Genomic DNA, 20,719 nt, shown 5'->3' with positions numbered 1-20,719 from the left:
GATTTTGAGAGGCTAATGGATGAGGAAGGGTGGGGGGAAGCATAGGGGGCACCATGGAGAGCCTGGAACACCAAGGCAGTGCAGAGCCCCTGAAGGTTCCTGAAAGGCTCTCGTGATCTCTGCAGATTGTGACCGGAGTCCACTAGCATGTGAAATGTACCCCGTGGTGGCCCTTAGCAAGCCGTGCCGTTCGCCACCTTCTCCCCAGTGCCCAGGCACAAGAACCGGCACTTAACAGTTGTTCACAGTGTGTGTGAGCTGAGTGAATGAGCCCCAATAGCCTTTCTCGTCTGACCCTTTCCCTGAGGACCGTGTCCTAAGGGTGCCATGCATATTATGCGTGATGGGAATGGTGCCCTTGGAGTTATGAAAACAGCAGCCCTGCCTCCCTTCAGGAGGTCTCAGGGAGCTGGGCTATTGGAGTTTTCTAGACAAGAGGAAATGAAAGCCTGAACTAGTGACAGCCCTGGGAATGGAAAGGAGAAACAGTTGCCAGCATGATTTATTTTAGGGTGGTTTGGGAGATTTGCTGAAATACTCTTGACTAGTCAGAGTAAAATGTTACTTGATTTCTTCCCTATTTTCCTTTAGAGAAATTCAATAATAATCTATTATATAAAATTGGAAGGCTTATTATGTATCTCCTGATAAGCACAAGTTACTTATCATAAACCTCACTCTTCTGTCAAAAATTCATATGATCCCATTTTTCTACCTTTAGGATCTAGTACGTCAGCCAAAATCAAACAATCTACAGCAATATTTTGAGGAACCAAAGAAAAACAACAAGAAGTCCCAAGGAACTCTATGTACCATTTTTTTAAAGGATGCCATATACTCAAACTTATAAGCATATTTCTTGAGTTCTATGTCACAGAAACATTTGCTAAAACTGCACTGACCACCTCACCTGTATTTTGATGTTTCTCAAATATAAATTAAATGAACTAACACAAAGCTGAAGTCATTTTGATTACTGAAGAAACATCTGATTCAGATGCTGTATTTTAAAGCTATGCCCCTTCTATTAATATCCAAGATTCCACTGTATTTCTTTTCTACAAGAATACTTTATAAAAAAAAACCCTACCACTACAATCTTTTTGGAATTAGAAGGCATATACATAAATGAATAAATAAAAATAAAATCCTTCCAATTTTAAACACAGCAGATGATTAGTATTTACAGAAACAGACCAAAAAAATTATTAAGGAGCATGGTACAAATTATGTTTGATACCTAGCATAAAAGTAAAGGGTAAAGGTAGCTAGCTAAAAAAACCTACACTAGATATATATTTTATATTTAAGTGTATCATCTTGGGTATTAAACATGCTGCTAGCTATCTCTTAATGAGCAACTGAGCTGTCATTTTTAATAACAGACTGACAATTATTATCTATAAGTTGATATTCCCTGAAAAGTCATCTGTGCAATACTTACATTAATACAGTTAAGAATAGAAACTTACAGTTGCATTTATTTTAAAAAGTATTATTTTATAATACTTGGCATAATATTATAGAAAATGACATGAACATATATTTACAATGAAAAATCAACATATTCCAAAATGCAGAGACCATTTCAATACACAGCAGAACTTTATACAGAATCTTAATAACGCATCTCAGTTGCTCATTGTTAAAAAAATTTACTTGGTCTGTTGATGTTATATGAGAAAAATATACATAATCAAGATAAAATATGATAAAAAATAAACCAAATACTTGGGCCATTCTAATCTTAGTCCCTTCTCAAATCAAAGCAGACATGAGAGTTGAATAGCATAAAAACTCAAATTATCTAATTCATCTAAGTACACGACACCATTAATACGTAATGCAAGGAATTATATAATAGCCTATTGTAATTCATTCATTATAATATTCTAGAAATTCTATTTTATTTTCAAATACTAAGAAAAAATTTTAAATACCTCTTCCACAAAGCTGTCTTTCTTCTCTAGCATTTCTCGTAAAGTTTGAAGAATTTTAATGCACAATTTTTCTTCTTTCTCCATCAGTTTCTTTGTATGATTGATCAACCTTAAAAGAAAACATTAAACTTTAATAGGACAGTGGTTTCTCTTCAAGCTATATACTAACATCATATGCTAGAAGGAAAAAAATCACACTATTATTTGAGAGTATAAAGCAAACCAGAAACATGTTGTCGGAGTTTTAAAATTATACTTCAGCTTATAAGCTTTGTATTATAAAACCTTTGTTTTACAGTCAGTTTATCCCAGTGCACATGAATATCTGCAGTATATTACATTTTATTATATTATGTCATACTATATTATTTTCTATGTACTATATCACATTAACTGTATAGTAGAGCAGCAGTACACAACTTTGGAACCTTAGCATTAATGGGCTGCTTTCCAGTTTCCATTAATAATAATTGCTATGTTTCACTGCTAGGGCTTGGTAAAAACAGGCAGTTTTTGTGATTAGAATAAAAAAAAAAAAAGGAACATCAACACAGTCTACCCATTTACTATGTTTGCTATAATTTAGGCAAAGACTCTAATTAATTTTACAGTGGTGACGTCTGCACTGGTGCTCTGTCAAGAGAAAAGTTTGCAGATCACAGTTCTATAACTCTCCAAAAATTCAGAATCAAGTAAGACGTTCAGAATCCGAATTTACAGCTTAGCACATATAGCTCATGTTGTTAAAAAGCTGGTTCGCAAAATGACCCTGTGAGATGTGTCCTCCTAGAAAAACAAAACGATGTAGAATATAACGGAATGATCTGATTTCAATGACATAACAGGAGTCCTGAGGGACAGAGCCCTAAGGAAAAGTGAGCTTTCGCTAGATAATGTCCAGGAGTGCTTATCAGCTCTCAGGGTGAAGTACGAGGACCTCCCCTGCATTTTCTCCATTCATCCTCACAGCAAGCTAATGTAATAGTTTCTATTATCAGGCTAATTTTGCTCATGAGAAAACAGAGCCCCAAAGAGAGAAAGTAACTTGCCTCTGGTTACACAGTTGTTCAGTGGTGGGATCTGGAAATAGACCCCAGGACCATCTGACTTCAGAGCCAAAATTCTGAAGCACCACTTTGTGGAGACAGGACAGTTCACTGATGAAGAGTCCTGACACACGCTAGGTTGTACACAGCTGCCTCTTATGTGACACCGTAAGTGCTATAGCAGAGGCAGTGGCAAATGCCATAAACTGGACAAAGAAACAATTATATTCTGTTGGGGGAGCTGCTTAGGGCTGATGAGAGAAGGTTTTGGTGACAAGGTAACACTTAACTATACAGATTTCACCTGGCAGGGAAGGGTGCAGAGAAAAGGCATCCTCGCAAAGGAAATGAACAAAGGGCAGATGCAGAAAGCTGATGGCACGTCCAGGGAATAAGTACTCCAACTGCCAGCTGACACTTAAAGACATGGAAGAGGAGAGTGTAAGAGGTGCAGCCTGAAAAGAAGGATCTGGGAATATCGTGCTAAAGAGTCTGGAATTTACGCTGTAGAAAATGGGGAACCACTGTGTTAAAGGACTTGTATGGCCCTGCCTGCCTGTGACAAAGATACGTCAGATGGAGGTGGGAACAAGGGCACAGAAGAGTGAGAACAAGCAAGAGATGAACAGGGCATGTGATGGGGTAAGGATACCAAAAGCAATATTGAAACAAAATAGCCAAGACCTGGCAAACGACGACGTACAGAAAGTGGAAGAAGAGAGGGAAGGGAGATCACAGATGCCTGAAATGGGAGAGTTGGGTCAGTAGATGGAATATGATACTTTTAAATGACACCTATTTCACACTGTGAAGGAATAGTGATTTCCATTTAGACATGTTCCATCTGGGCAGGGTGCTATATGTCCATGTGGTCAGGCACAATAATTGTTCTAAAGTTCTCCTGACATGAAAAAAAAAAACCTGCCTCTCTAAAACCTCAGCTATTTAGTCTTTTTTTTCCCACATGATATAGTCTTTAAAGATATGAAAATCATTTGATGGACACTGTACATTTCTTTTGATTTTTTTTCTCTCTTAGGCTATTTCCATTTTTTTAACTTTTCTTTAGATAAAATATTTAATTCACTAACCATCTGAAAATATCAGTGGGAATGAATGAACACTTGCTCGGGATTTATACAGGTATTCGTCTATCATATAATGTTTGGTTGAGTTAGATCAGGTGACTTTCAAATACTTTTTTCTATGAACCCCACCATGCAAATACATGTCTGTGAGTGTATTTGTAAAACTAATGCAAAAGTTATCTTTACTCTATAAGATGCACTCTGATATTCTGTATTCTTTCCTAATTCATTTTTTAAAATTAACAGTTGCCTCTTCTCCACAAGTCACATACCACAGTTTGGGAAACAAAGCTTCTTCCTTCATAAGAGAGGAGTGAGTGCTGATATGAATGAACTATAAGCAGCCACCATAAAAGCTAACACCCACAATGACCTCTTCTCTTCTCTCTTACTCTATGTGAAATCTGGTCCTTTCCTGGGGTTTAGCCCTCGCATTCTCCTGCAGACACATCTGACTCAACAAGTTCCAGGAATTAAATTCATTTGAGGAAGTCAGGAGGCCCACTTAAGGTCTACAGCAATTAATGAAGTTGGACTCTAATTTTAATAGATATCTTTGCAAATAAAACTCTTGGTTCTTCCCAGAATTAAGGAAGGAGTAAGTAAACAGATATCCCTGAGCCTCTGGCCATACTACAATCACACACATACAACAGAACAAAAAGCTTTTCTCTAACCACTACCCTATGTGTGACACCCTCTTCCTCCACCTGGGTGTAGGACCTGTGATATATTCCCATTATCATATCACTCTGCTTCTGTCCTTTGAATTTACCTAATATTGCAACAGATTTGCTTCATCTTCAGCACAGGTCAATATTTTCTTGATATTCTGAGTTACTTTATATTACCTTCTTATAGACCTATATCTTTAAGTTCTAGACCAGTGCTGTCCAACAGAACTTTTTCTGTGATAATTAAAATATCCTGTATCTGTGCTGCCTTAGTTGTTGGCCACTAGCTACATATGGCCATTAAGTACTTAAAATGTGGCAAATGTAACTGAGGAACTAAATATTTTACTTTTATTTAATTAATTTAAACGTTCATTTAAGTAGCCATGGACAGTTAGCAGCTACTGTATTGACACTCTAATTCTTGACACTCAATCAGCAAACTCTTGTTCTAAAGGGCCAAACAGTAAATATTAATAGTTTAGTCTCTGTAGGCCATGCAGACTAGGCAACTAGTGGGTTCTTCTACAACAGTATGAAAGCTGCCATAGATGACAATATGTAAATAAATGTGTGTGGCTGTGTTTCAACAAAACTTTCTTTGCAAAAATGATCAATGACCTGTGAGCCAGAGTTTGCCAATCACTTGTCTAAACTATCAAGTCTCTGGGATATAGCTATAGTATCATATGAATATACTGGAGTTAAAATTCTCAGGCTTATTACCCACTTTTTAACCTATATTCTATACACTGATACCTATTCATGGGAGGTTAAGTATATTTGTCAAAGACCCTATTTTTATACTAGGCAATATCTCTACTTAATTTTTTTTCCCAATGGCTTCCACCATCATCAGTTTTGCAGACACTCTGGACCTCTTCATTTAAAAATTCTTATTAGAAGTCTGGCCAATGTCCAGACAAACCCATTCTTCCCAGGCCCCTTAAGACATAGCAATCAAAAGCCAAGAATCCGTGATTCTGGCCATAATACAGAAACCCACCTATTCTTCAACATGACCCCTGCAGTCAGTTCTTTGCACCCCATACCTTGTTTTCTCTCCCCAAATCCCAGCTGTAACTGGTAAAAGAAAGAACATACTTCTTGTGTCTCCACAACCTTCAGTTTCGCCCTCAGTATGTCAACAGAGGAGGTTTTGAGACCATTTCAGTTGTATCCTCAACCGCACAGGAACAGGCTGTGATGGATAATGGTCAAGAGGGTTGGAAGCCTCTTCTGACTCTCCATCCAGATACTCTCCCCAAGGTGACCGAGCACCTCTGACTGGCCATCCTGAGTCTACGTGTAATTACTTGCGCAAATCACTCAGCCAAGGGTCCTCAACATTAAGGTCTGTCTTTTCTTTCTGGAGCTACTTACACTTTTTCTCACAACTGCTTTTATTTCCTTAAGACCTGTTCCTTTACCATTAAAATGAAAATATGCTACGATTAACACATCTACTCTAATAAACCTGACAATACCACAGAAATGCTGAGAGAAATACGTAAATGAGAGAGCTACAGATGAGGATCATCAAGGCATCATGGGAGGTGCTGGGTGGAGACTTAACAGCTCTTCCCCGAAGCATGCCTGGGCCCCAGCTTTCTCATCTCTAAAATGAGGCTCAACCTCGCAGAGCACTTGTGCAGATTAGATAACACACACAGGATAACAGTGCACATAGGAAGGCCTCAATAAATGCTACTACCCTTTCCTTCCTCTCTCTGTTAATGAAGATCAGTGACTTTAAACAGGAATCTTTTAAAACTTCATACCATACAGTTATAGAAAGGCATCAGAACCAAGATACTCTTTTACGTGATATTTTGTGCCCAATAATGACATTTCATTTTCAGCAAATATTAATAAATGTAAGTTGAATGTCATCAAAACAGAATTTTCTGTTGAATCAGACTAATTTTTTGGAGGTATATTTTAACACGGATTTTAGACCTTTTACACGCTCTGCGAACTGTCATTAGGCATCAGCAGAGTAAAAAGCAGGGACGTCAGAGGCCAGCTCAGTGGAGCAGCACCTGCAGCGTCTCAGGCTGTACGCACTTACTTGGACATGAAAGCACCGCATCTTATTCTTGCATCGCTCCCCTCAGGAAACAGTAGCTCTGGACTGTACAGCACATCAACCAACACAGAGAATTCAGCCTGCATCATCGGGCTGAACTGTTGCTCCAAGGACGCCACTACATCCTAAGGAATAAAGCACAAGAGAGACCATGTAAAGACCTAACTCGGATTTCATCCTCTGAAGATAGGACAACCTTAAGAATACTAACCAGGAATGAGATGTGGGAATTTCAGAGAAGAGGCACCCTACTTCCCACGGTACCAAATGTCTGTGCTTTAAGTATAGGCTGGTTTTCCGTATGAAAACTGTTTGAGTCTCCTTTTTCATTTATACTATAAGGGAGGGGTGGGTAGCTATATGATTTCTAAGGATATACAGACAAGATGATAAGTCACTAAAGCCACTGTTACAAGCACTGCAGTGTTTAAGATTGCAATAGAGACAATGCAGGTATTCATCAAATTGGGGTATACTCAGCAAACAGCTAAAAAAGACTTCATATATGTCATTGGTCATCCGGAACTAACCATTTCTTCCAACGGAAAAATTCCTTGACATATTATCTGAACCAGCAGTACTACTGTACAAGGGTTCAATGGCACTTAATAGTATTTCAAATTATATTTTTTGATAGACACTATTGGTCACCTGCCAATAGCCTTTCCTCATCCTCTTCCTTGCTAAAAGAATCTCCATGTTATTTCTCAGTCAGGTAACAACATTCTCAAGGAGATGAGCTCCCTCAGCCTAAAGACAAGATTGATTAGTTTAAGCCAGTCATGGTCATTCCATTTCCCCTGCCAGTAATTGATTAGGAATGATTATGTGACATAGTCCTGGCCAATAAGACATCTGGTGAAGTCTGCTGAGTGCGGGGCTGTGTATAGGGGGAGGACGGGGCAGATTCTTTAGGAACTACCTATGATAGTAGAATCTACAGTACACTTGATACTACAGTATACTTGAGATAGTAGCTATCTCAAGACAGCTCGAGAGTGTGAAAATCTAAAATACGAGGCAGCCCTCTTATGACCTTTGGAGACCAGCCTTATGCTGAAAGGCAACAGACCAATGGTGTTAAGGCCTGGACCTATCAAGCAACTGAACTAAACACCTCAGGAAGAGCCCCAAATCCAGATTCCTTGCTATGCGAAAGATATATTTTTTATTGTTTAAGCCACTTTTAGCTGAATATTGTGTTAATTATAGCTGAAAGCATCTGACATGTTTCTAAAACGGACTATAAGCAATGATAATTTACTGAACATTCTTTAATGATTAAAGTATCCCCTCTTTGTTTTTAAGATAACTAAGTTAGAAAATAAACCAAAAAAACTCGCATAAAGCAATACTTTATTCACCCATACCTGTGGCATATTTTGTTAAGCAGAAGACTGACTGCCAATTGCTTATTGTTACTCTCAGCTATGGCAACACGCTTTTTTTTTTTTAATTGGTTGCACCAGGTCTTAGTTGCAGCAGGCGGGCTCCTTAGTTGAGGCAGGCGGGCTCCTTAGTTGTGGCATGCAAACTCTTAGTTTCGGCACGCACATGGGATCTAGTTCCATGACCAGGTATTGAACCCAGGCCCCCTGCATTGGAAGCACAGAGTCTTAACCACTGACTGTGCCACCAGGGAAGTCTGACAACATGTGTTTTTATGTTATTTTCTTCCTGGTAGTCTCTTGATTTCTTAGGGCTAGATCTCAGGGGTTAACTTGTTTAACTCTTTCCTCTCTTTGTAGCAAAAGTGATCATTTCTACTTCAATTACTCTAAATAAGCTTTCTGAGAAATTCCTCATGACAGCTAGGAGAGACTACTAGAGAGGAAATCACATAAATGGGAAACTAGATATTATACAAAGGTGGGAAAAGAATATGCTTATCCAATGTGGCCATATTTAATAAAACATCACTAACACATACCTATCTTTCAGATTACCTCTCTTCTTCCTTTCATTTACTAAACAAATTGTGCCCAGGCTTCTATGATGTGAATTCTGTCTTTATCTCCTATTTTGATCATGGGCCAACTATGTGATCTCTGATTCATTATTTCTCCACATGAAAACCCAGGATAATGATACTAGCAATTACATGGGATTAAAAGTAAATACATAAAACAGCCTCTACGTTGTCTTGTAATAACCTATAATGGAAAAGAGTCTGAAAAAGAATCATCGTTGAACACCTGAAGCTAACACAACATTGTAAATTAACTATACTTCAATTTTTTAAATGGTTTAAAAAAAACAGGCTCTAACACATATTGACCACTTAGTATTCCTGAATAAATGTTAGTAATTATTGAGTACCAGTTAGCTGCAATCATCACCCTGTTGCCAGACCTAGTGGTTCCTTTTCTGACCTCATGTCACTCAACCACTGCTAAGCATTTTACACACTTAGCCCTACTCTGTCAAACACTTTCTGCGCTTGGCTTCTGTAACATCGCACTCACCTCATTTTCCACCTATGTCCTGACCACTCCTTTACCAGCTCCTGGTAGCTCCTGGTCCTTTTTCTTCTATATCTACAGTCTCTTGCGAGGAATCTCACGCAATTCCATGGTTTTAATATCATACGTATGCTGAAAATCCCCATATCTATATCTCCTGTGTGGACATCTTTCCAAACCACTTCAGACTCATATATCCAGCAGCCTATCTGACATACTCACAGAGATACTGACATAGACATCCAACACTTAAAATTCTCCATACAGAACGCCTGATTCCAACTCTCCCATTCTTCCCTATCTTAGCAAATGATCCAATCATATCATACCCAGGCTCATCCTTGATTTCTCTTTCCAACATCCCACATCTCATCCATCCATCCACAGAGTCCCACTGGCCCTAGGGGACCAACTATATCCGAAGTTCATCTACTTATCTTCATTGCTGCTGCCATCCCCTTAAGCCAAGCCACCGACACCTTTTGCCTGAATTAATACAATAACTACCTAACTAGACTCACTGCTTCCATGTCTGGACCCTACAATCCATTCACCATTCAAGATCCACAGTGTTTTTTAAAAGGTAAACCAAGTCATGCCTATAGTCTGCTAAAAATCTCCAATGTTTTTCCATCACATTTAGAATAAATCCAAATGCTTTACCATGAAAGTCTCTACATGAATTGGCTCCTTATTTCATAATACTCTCTTCCTTTGCTCACTCTTGCCCCAATGGGCTTCTCTTGGTTCTTCAAACCCACATCCTCGTTCCTGCCTTAACATCTCTGCATTTACTCTTCCCTCCCCATAAAGCTCTCTATCCTCCTATCTTTGAACAGATTATTCCTCTTCATTATTTGGGTCTCAACTCACTGTCTCCTTAATAGAGAGGAGCTCCCTCACTGCAGGATCACTCTCCCAGCGATTCTCCATCATATTGTTATACTGATTTATTTTATTCATAGCAGTTTTAATTCTCTAACATCATATCACTTACTTACTGCATCAGAATGCATTTTCTATGAGGGCACAGACCTCATGGTTCTATCTCCAGTACTTAACACAGTGGCTGGAACGGAGTTTTCATCAAATATATATTTATCCAGTGAACGCCAATGACTGTGCTAAAAGAAGTTTAAAGCACGCCCTCTTTATTTCTCCCCTGAAATGTCTACCCCTCTGGCTCTCATGAACCTGACTTCCCTCCTTTCTGACGGTGTCTTTTTTTCCTCATTTATTTGGCCATTCTGCCACTTCCGGCCACTCACAAAATGTTCTTTGTTTTTCCTATCACTATACTCTCTATTTCAGCAATACCAACCACTATCCTCACTCCAACTATTATCTCCAAATATAGACTTACCTTCCAATACATTCAGTAGCCTATAAACCTAATTCACTGTATGTTCAATGATCATAGCCAACATCTTTTACCGGATCCTCTCCTTCCCTCTTACAATGAAGAGTCTATAACATCACCTAGTCTCCAATCATCAGTGCCTCTTAAACACCCCTCATGTCCCCTCTCTGTCTCCGTCCAAAAACCACCAGGTCTGTTCACCCTGCCTTCATTATTGTATATAACACCTATTTTTTCATTTCATTGATACCACCACCTGGCTGATATGTTTAGTAATTTCTTATTAATCTGCCTTCCTCTAGTCTCTTCCTGATATTTCTATCCTGCAAACCAATAACTGCTTACTCATTTATAATGACATTTTCCTCAAAACATTTAATGACTTATAACCTTCAAGTTTTCAGACTGAGTCTAACTTGTTTTTTGGTTTTTTTTTTCCCTTCGGCTTTGCCACGTGGCATGCAGGATCTTAGTTCCCCGACCAGGAATCAAACCTGTGCCCCTGTGGCCCCTGCAGTGGAAGCACGGAATCTTAACCACTGGACCACCAGGGAAGTCCCTAACTCGTCTTTATAATCACGTATAATGCTCATCTATCAAAACTCTGAACCTTCACCATTTAATCTACTCATTACCTCTTACAATATTTATTCCAGTTCATGTCTTGACCATTCTTCACGCCAAGAACTTTCCGCAAGCCATACCCCAGATCATCCCATGAAATCTTCCACTAATTATGTGAGAGGGAAGATATCTGTTATGGGCTGAATTGTGTCCCTCTCAAAACTCATATGATAAAGCCCTAACCCTGGTACTTCAATGTGACTATATTTGGAGTTAGGGCCTTTAAAGGGGTAATTCAGTTAAAATGAATTCATATGGATGGCCTCTAGTCCAAAATGCCCGGTGTCCTTATAAGAAGAGATTAGGGCACAGATGTGTATGTGCACAGAGGGAAGACCATATGAGGACACAGTGACAAGTAGGCCATCTGCAAGCCAAGGAGAGAGGCCTCAGAAGAAAACAACCTGCTAACACCTTGATCTTGAATTTCTAGCTCCAGAACTGTGAGAAAATAAATTTCTGTTGGTTAAACCACCCAGTCTGTGGTATTTTGTGATGGCAGTCCAAGCAGACTAATACAATGTCTCTCTTTACTCAGTGTCCCAGAATGTCCAGGCCAAAAACAGGAGTGGGATACTACGCAAATAAATTGGGAGTAAAGGTGCTCACACCATTCTCACCAAAGGAGTATAAAAGGATACTTAGAGATGAATTGAAGCAAGGTTGTGAATCTTTATTACATGAGTCTTTACAGTAAATTATTTTACCTAATGTATTGAAGTTATTAAGACCCATTACTCTACTATCAGAGCACATTAAATAATACATACTCACCAAAAACAACTCACCACAACTTCTACCTAGAAGCTATGCTTTTTAAAAGGGTGGTGTTCGTAGGACATTGTAAAGTAAAGCCTGGTCCCCAACTAGAATTTGATATTTTTAACCATATTTTATTTATGTGACTACATATATTAAAAATTATAATTTAGAAAATATTAATGCCATTTCATGCTCTTATTGTACCTGTAACTTTTCAATAATATTTCTATAATCCCAAGAAGGCCCTCCAAGAGCTTCCTTAAAGCGTGGTCCAGAGCGAGCTGATAGTCTCCAACCCATGGCCGCTCTCTGCACCATATTGGAGTGACTCTTCATAAAAAGAGTATTAACTTGGCCGTCCAAATCCACTGGAATGGCAATTCCACGATTCTTTGCTGAAAAAGAAAGATTTAAAATGTTTTCCTCTTTATTTGACTAAAGCTACTTGCATGCTATCAAAATAATTTTATAAAGATAGAACAAATAAAAAAGAAAAAAATAAGATAAATAAATTCTGGGATGTAATGTAAAGCATATAGTTAGCCATAGTGTATTATATATTTGAAAGTTACTAAGAGAATAGATCTTAAATGTTCTCATCACAAGAAAAAAATTGTAACTATGTGAGATGATGACTGTTAACTAAATTTATTGTAGTAATCATTTCACAATATATACATATATCAATGACAATATTATATGTTAATCATATCTCAATAAAATTGGGGGGGAAAAGAAAATGTCAAACCTTCAAATTCTGTCAAATTATTTTATATAACTGCAAAAGTTATTAACTTGAAAGTATCTCAATTCTTAAGACCAATTATTAAAGTGGGCTCATTAACATTCAAGAATTTATGTGATTTCTTTATGGTTAATGTTTGAAATGCACTTTACAAAGCACCAATATGGCAAAACACTGTATACCAACCATATAAATTTGTACCTTCCAAGATGCAAAGGAAAATTAAAAAGCAGACAGAAGACACATGATAAAATCCTGCCAGTCCATTTTATTACTATAATTCACGTGTATGTGTCTGTGCACAAACGTGAACAAATGCACCAAACTGCATGTGGTAAAACATCTGAGAGAAGAAATAAAAAAACTGACAAGTATAAAAAAATCTGCATTGGAAGACAGTACACAGTACATGTCCTTCTTTCTTCCCAGGATCCACTGAAATTTATATTTTAATCCCCTATATCACAATACTGAAAAATAAGAGTGCTTGCCGTAAGGAAAACAGAAATGTTGAGGCATTTCTGCAAGCAGAATGAAGATGGGATTTGTCCATCAGAGAAAGAAGAAAGAAGAAATTGCTCTACAAGACATAAGAATTAGAACAGGTCTTCCTAGGTTCCCAGACACACACAAAGTGGTCACGGGGGATGGGAAAGTCATCTGGCAACTCAAGAAGGAATAGCATCTGAATATCTGGGAAGTAAAGGCATTCATCCCTCTGACTAGCATAAACAGAGCAGCTGGCAGCAGAGGTTTTTACCCAGAGGATAAAGTTAAAGACATGCAGAAATGTTCTCTCAACAAACACGAATACCTGCCTGGAGAGAATGCCAAATGAAGGGGCTAAGAATTGACAGAGAAGCAGAACAGAGCTTGAAGAAACTGCAAACTCCTCATCAAATAAGCAGTAGCACAGCCGGGAGAGAGAAGGCAGCTCAAAGAAGAGAAAATATACAAAAGATCCCAAGCCCTGACGAAAGCCCTCCTTATTTTAACACTTGTTAGTATTCCCAGCTTGCCTTCTGCTTCACACACACACACACACACACACACACACACACACACACACACACTCCAAGAAAGCCTGTGTATCATTTATTCAGCCCCTCACCCAGAACTCAGGGTAAGCCCTGTCATTTACATGAGAAAGCTAGTAGAGAAACAGAGCCTCAAAACTGCAGTGGAGTAATATTCTGTTGTATATATGTGCCACATCTTCTTTATCCATTCATCCGATGTTGGACGCTTAGGTTGTTTCCATCTCCGGGCTATTGTAAATAGATCTGCAATGAACATTTTGGTACATGACTCTTTTTGAATTATGGTTTTCTCAGGGTATATGCCCAGTAGTGGGATTGCTGGGTCATATGGTAGTTCTATTTGTAGTTTTTTAAGGAACCTCCATACTGTTCTCCATAGTGGCTGTACCAATTCACATTCCCACGAGCAGTTTAAGAGTGTTCCCTTTTCTCCACACCCTCTCCAGCATTTATTGTTTCTAGATTTTTTGATGATGGCCATTCTGACTGGTGTGAGATGATATCTCATTGTAGTTTTGATTTGCATTTCTCTAATGATTAATGATGTTGAGCATTCTTTCATGTGTTTGTTGGCAGTCTGTATATCTTCTTTGGAGAAATGTCTATTTAGGTCTTCTGCCCATTTTTGGATTGGGTTGTTTGTTTTTTTGTTATTGAGCTGCATGAGCTGCTTGTAAATTTTGGAGATTAATCCTTTGTCAGTTGCTTCATTTCCAAATATTTTCTCCCATTCTGAGGGTTGTCTTTTGGTCTTGTTTATGGTTTCCTTTGCTGTGCAAAAGCTTTGAAGTTTCATTAGGTCCCATTTGTTTATTTTTGCTTTTATTTCCATTTCTCTAGGAGGTGGGTCAAAAAGGATCTTGCTGTGATTTATAAAAAATAAATAAATGTTTAAAATTCAAAAATGAATAAATAAAAAAATTACTTAATTAATTAATAATTTAAAAAAAAGAACGAGGTTGGAAGACTGTCAAAACAGCACACAGATCACACACTCAAGCCCCGGAAGAGGGGGAAGTGCCTTAAGTCCCCCACTTCGGATGACATCTCCCCGCCTCACAAGTCTCAGTCCGACTGGGCTAGCTTTGGCAAGGGGACGGAGCTGGATCAGGAGCCGCTGCTGCCATATCTGGATCAAGTTCCAGTTTTGGTCTATCATCCAACACCTAGCCAGACTCGCCTAGCAACTCAGCTGAGAGGAACAGAATAGGATAGCTCAAAAGAACAGGCCTCATACAGCATCAGCCTAAAGGAGTTTATGACCCTGGAAGAAATGGATCAGAAAAAAGGATCCGGGGGACTTCCCTGGTGGTGCACTGGCTAAAGACTCCGCACTCCCAATGCAGGGGGCCCGGGTTCGTTCCCTGGTCATGGAACTAGATCCCACATGCATGCCGCAACTAAGAGTTTGCATGCCACAACTAAGAAGCCCACCAGCTGCAACTAAGACCCAGTGCAGCCAAAAAAAAGAAATCAATCAATAAAATAAAACAAATATTATTAAAAAAAAAAAAACTGCAGTGGAAACCCACGCCAGTCATTATAGATCTTTATGACACACGGCCAAGAATCACAGGGAAAACCAAGAACATTAAGAATAACTAGGCCCAGTGAAAACAAATGATTTAGGGAAGCACAAAAAATATTTAAATAATTGTAATTATTGTTCTCAGAAAATGTGAGCATATAGTGCCTCCAAAACATGAGGAAAAAAAAAAGAAAGAAATCTTGGAAATTAAAATATGATTGCGCAAATAAACGTTTCAAAATTGGCTGAAAAAGAAAAAAATAGGAATAAGGACCAAGCTGATAATCTGGGAAAGTTAAGGAATCTTTTAGAGCATAAAAGAGTCAAAGGGGGGACTTGCCTAGTGGTGCAGTGGTAAAGAGTCCGCCTGCAAATGCAGGGGACTGGGGTTCGAGCCCTGGTCTGGAAGGATCCCACATGCCACAGAGCAACTAAGTCCGCGTGCCACAGCTGCTGGGCCTGCGCTCTAGAGCTGATGAGCCACAACTACTGAGCCCGCGCGCCACAACTACTGAAGTCCGCGTGCCTAGAGCCCATGCTCCACAACAAAGGGAAGCCACCACAATGAGAAGCTTACGCACAGCAATGAAGAGAAGATCCCACTCGCTGCAACTAGAGAAAGCCCACGCGCAGCAACGAGGACCCAACGCAGCCCAAAAATTAATTAATTAATTAATTTAAAAGAGTCAAAGGGAAAATAAAACAGAGAACATGAAATAGGGAGGGTCATCCAGGAAGTCAAATAACTAATAAATGTAAGCTCTAGAAAAAATATCAGAGACAATGAAAAGGAAGAAATGATTAAGAAAAGATAGAGGACAATTAGTCACCTTGAGCTGAAGAAAGATGTTAAGTCCTTAAACTGAGAAGGTCTACTGTGTGTGTTTAATAGTATTAAATAAGCATATTGGCCATATTCTAGTAAACATCTATAATGTTATTATGGATTGAATTGTGCCTCCCAAAAATATATGTTGAAGTCCTAATCCCAAGGAAAACAACAGTGGGCAGTACTATTTCTGCCGGTGAAAATTCTCTGAAGCTCAGAGATACTTAAAAACTTCTCGAAAACAGATAATTTTAGCTACCAATACAAAAAGTTCCCAATTTAAACAAGGGCTCAAGCTGAAGTGTTAAGGAAATAATAACAGCTCTAAGGCAACCCTAACGATCAATTGCACCACTGCCCAAATTTCCGTAGTGAATGTTTTCCTAATATTCATTATAAATTTCCCTTTCCAAAGCATACAATGTCTCTGTTTCTGTCCATCACTCACAGCAAAGCAACTGCACTCCTGTCCCATCTGAAGGACTGACAGCCTTGAAAAGTCCAGGCTGCACATATTTTTATAAATACTTAATCCCGCACCATGATCAAATCCCAGCAAGACTTTCATCCTTTTATGGCTGTTTCACTTATAAACTGGGTTTGCTCTAAACATTCAAAAGTCAAACAGAAGACAATACTTCTTATATGTTATTTTTTAAGCAACAGAAAAAAACGAAAATTGTAAAACTGAAAGTTGCTCAAAATTTATTACAACAAAGTTTCCGCTCATGTTTAAACAAAGTTGGGGGGGGTGGACTTACCTCCCCTTTAGGAAACAGGTACGTTAGATACAACTAACCAACAAGTGAGCATTTGTTGCTATGAACGTCACTTACACAAAGACGTGCTCAAGGAGTATTCTAATGATATCAGTGGGAATGGAATCCGATGGTAGCACCTCTGTTATTCCTAGCAGTGCAGCCCTCCTATCAGTGTGGTCAGGAAAGTCTCACCCCCGCACCCCTACCTCATGCATCTATGAGCTGCTGCCACTATTCCACTACGGCCAGCAGCAGGGACAAACCAGAATGAGAAGACTCCACCATCCCAAAGTTTATTGAAAGGGTTTTTTTGGTCTCCCAAACTGTACCACTCTAGGTGGTATTTTCTAGTCTCTTGTCTTAGCGCAGATTGCACGATATAAATGAACTGGCTAAAGTAAACCCTACTTTCTCATGTCCAAAGGTAAACTCTAGCCAAAGGCTAAATCACAATTTCTAGGCAATAAAAGAAAATTAACTATGCAACTGGGGAAAGGATTTGAGTTAAAATAAGTCAGCTGTGTAGACAATGACGAAACTTTTTCAAGCAATGTAAAAATATTAATACCATTAAAGACATGGTCTGAAATAGATTCTCTGTACTGTCAAAATATTATAAAGATTAATTTGAAAGCAAAGTTGACAGTGTTGGGCTTCCCTGGTGGCGCAGTGGTTGAGAATCTGCCTGCTAATGCAGGGGACACGGGTTCGAGCCCTGGTCTGGGAGGATCCCACATGCCACGGAGCAACTAGACCCGTGAGCCACAACTACTGAGCCTGCGCATCTGGAGCCTGTGCTCCGCAGCAAGAGAGGCCGCGATAGTGAGAGGCCCGTGCACTGCGATGAAGAGTGGCCCCCGCTTGCCGCAACTAGAGAAAGCCCTCGCACAGAAACGAAGACCCAACACAGCTAAAAATAAAAAATAAAATAAAAAAAAAAAGTTGACAGTGCTAATTTAGCTTTCTATATATTGTTTAAAAATTAAAGCAGAAGATTGTGACCAGGAAAAGAAAGGAATTAATTCATGATCTCACTTACAAGACCATTAATAACCAGAATAATATTTTTCAAATGCAACCAAAAATATGATTCAAACTTAGCTTCCTTTTATTTAGCTAGAAAAAATTCTGATATAAATAGTATATTGCAATGTGAACTAGGACGAATTCTTGGGGTTAATGGTTACCCCACCTCCCCACCCCCAATAAGGAAAAACTAATGAATTTACCAACAGTCAGTTATTCTTCGGGCACATAACTCCAACTTCTGTGTTTTAGTGGTCACATTAAAGTTTAAGATGTTTAAAAAATAAATGTTCCTAAGTTTCACTCCTAAGTTCGACTGAAGCTAAGATACTATCTTGTTAAGGGTATTTTGCCAGAGAATAAGCATACGGAGTTCTTTAAAAACTAATAAGAGAGAGGACGGGTTGTTATTAATTCACCTTTTATAGAGCTCTGCGCAGCGACAGTTCTCTAAAATGCGCTATCTTTATTCACAGGTATTGTGATTATTGGGCTAACCAACTAATTAGGCTTGCAAATCCTGAAAATTCTCTAGATAAGACAAGACTTTGCAGTGATTTTAAGATGTAATTGAAATCTATTGCTAATTATTATTCATTAAGTCTTGCATATTGTGTGGAATTGTTAAATTAGACAAAATTACTGGTGGTAACTGCCAGACCAAAAATCTCTGAGAACACACATACTGCAGTGGTAAGTGCCATGGGAAAAAAATGCTTAGAGAGATAAACTGACAGGAAAAAAAATGCTTAGAGAGATAAACTGACAGGCAGGGGGAAAAGGCAACAGAAAGTGTGAGCAGTAATTATAACGCTTCATTTATTGTCAAGCTCTCCTGTACAGGTCCGCAAGAGCAAGGACAGCTGGTGCACAAGGAAGGTATAATGGGGTTCTGAATCATGTCAAAATATCCAGGATAAATCTGTACCAAAACACTAGTGTTCTTAAATACAAAGAACACTAAAAACACAAAATGTATCTTTCTTGTTTGGTACTCAAACTATACTTAATTAACCCCTAAATTGAATAAATAAAACAATTGTATTACAGGTGTTAAACAGGATGTGGAGAAAAGGGAATCCTTTTGCACTGTTGGTATATAAATCGGTGCAGCCACTACGAAAAACAACAGTATGGAGGTTTCTTAAAAATTAAAAATAGAACTACCATATAATCCACTTATTCTACTTCTGGGTATTTATCCAAAGAAAACGAAGGCACTAACCCCAAAAGATATACACACCCTCATGTTCAGTGCAGCATTATTTACAATAGCCAAGATATGGAAACAACCTAAGTGTTCATCAATTAATGAATGGATAAAGAAGATATCTTTTATATATATATATAAAACATATATACACACATACAATGGAATACTATTCAGCCATAAAAAAGAAGGAAATCTTGCCATTTGGAACAACATGGATGGATCTTGAGGTTATTATGCTAAATGAAATAAATCAGACAGAGAAAGACAAACATCACATGATTTCACTTATACATGGAATCTAAAAATCGAAACAAATGAACAAACAAATCAAAACAAAACTCATGGATACAGAGAACAGATCAGTGGTTATCAGAGGAGAAGGGGGTTAGGAGGTGGGTGAAAAGAGTGAAGGGGGTCGACTGCATGGTGATGGATAGAAACTATACTTATTGTGATGATCACTTTGTAGTGTATACAAATATCAAATTATTATGTTGCATACTTGAAACTAATACATTGTTCTATATCAATTTTACCTCAATAAAAAAATATATATAATTTTATGGTTGTGCAAGAACTAGTATTGGCACACGTGACTAGTCATCTGGAAAAAATTAAGTTAATTCCATATCTTATACCTTACAACTAAATATATTCCAGATAACTCAAAATTGTAAACAGTCACACCAAAAACACAAACAGACAGAGAAACTAAAAACATGAAAATTCTCAATGGGAATTAAGAAACAGCATCTTATACTGATCGAGGCCACTCTGAAGATGAAAGAAAACCTAAAATGCCTAAAAGAAAATAAATTTCTGGGCTTCCCTGGTGGTGCAGTGGTTAAGAATCCGCCTGCCAATGCAGGGGACACAGGTTTGAGCCCTGGTTCGGGAAGATCCCACATGCCGTGGAGCAACTAAACCCGTGCGCCACAACTACTGAGCCTCTGCTCTACAGCCCGCAAGCCACAACTACTAAGCCCCCGTGCTACAACTACTGAAGCCCATGCGCCCTACAGCCCGTGCTCCACAACAAGAGAAGCCACTGCAATGAGAAGCCCATGCACCACAACGAAGAGTAGACCCTGCTCGCCGCAACTGGAGAAAGCCAGCGTGCAGCAACGAAGACCCAATGCAGCCAAAAATAAATGAATAAAATAAATGTTTATAAAAAAAAGAAAAGAAATTCCTGCATGCCAAAAAATATTGAAATGACAAATGAAAAATTGAGAAAAAATATTGGCTACTTACAGGCAAAGAGCTCATTTTCTTAAGAAATAAAGGGCTATCCAAACTATTGAGAAAAACAAAGCCTTCAGGAAAAGTGAGCAAAACACAAGAAGTGACAGTTCACAGAAAATACCAATGAATCAATCATATGGAAAGGTTTTGTTTTCCCTCACTCATAAGAAGAGAAACACACGTTAAAACTATAACAATACTTTTATATATAAGATTTGCAAATATGTAAGAATTTGATAACATAGCACATTATCAAGGAGAAAGACACTCTCCTACATTGCTTGCGG

At 38.5% G+C, this 20,719-nt stretch overlaps 1 protein-coding gene across 4 annotated transcripts in view; it reads right to left on the bottom strand.

Moving 5' to 3' along the window:
• Positions 1–20,719, bottom strand: part of ITPR2 (inositol 1,4,5-trisphosphate receptor type 2) — a 526,334-nt gene that overhangs the window by 217,589 nt on the left and 288,026 nt on the right. For all 4 annotated transcript variants that reach the window (XM_027129402.1, XM_027129406.1, XM_027129405.1 and 1 more), the window contains 3 exons: positions 12,250–12,440; positions 6,820–6,962; positions 1,941–2,049 (listed from right to left, as the gene is read on the bottom strand). In XM_027129402.1, coding sequence (XP_026985203.1) covers positions 1,941–2,049; positions 6,820–6,962; positions 12,250–12,440 — 443 coding nt within the window. The remainder of the gene's footprint in view (positions 1–1,940; positions 2,050–6,819; positions 6,963–12,249; positions 12,441–20,719) is intronic.

This window comes from Aethalodelphis obliquidens, unplaced genomic scaffold (assembly GCF_003676395.1).
Source record: "Aethalodelphis obliquidens isolate GAN/ISIS:26980383/991018 unplaced genomic scaffold, ASM367639v1 scaffold36, whole genome shotgun sequence".
NCBI lineage: Eukaryota > Metazoa > Chordata > Mammalia > Artiodactyla > Delphinidae > Aethalodelphis > Aethalodelphis obliquidens.
Note: the sequence above shows the minus strand (reverse complement) of the source record. Positions and strands in the feature narration are given on the sequence as shown.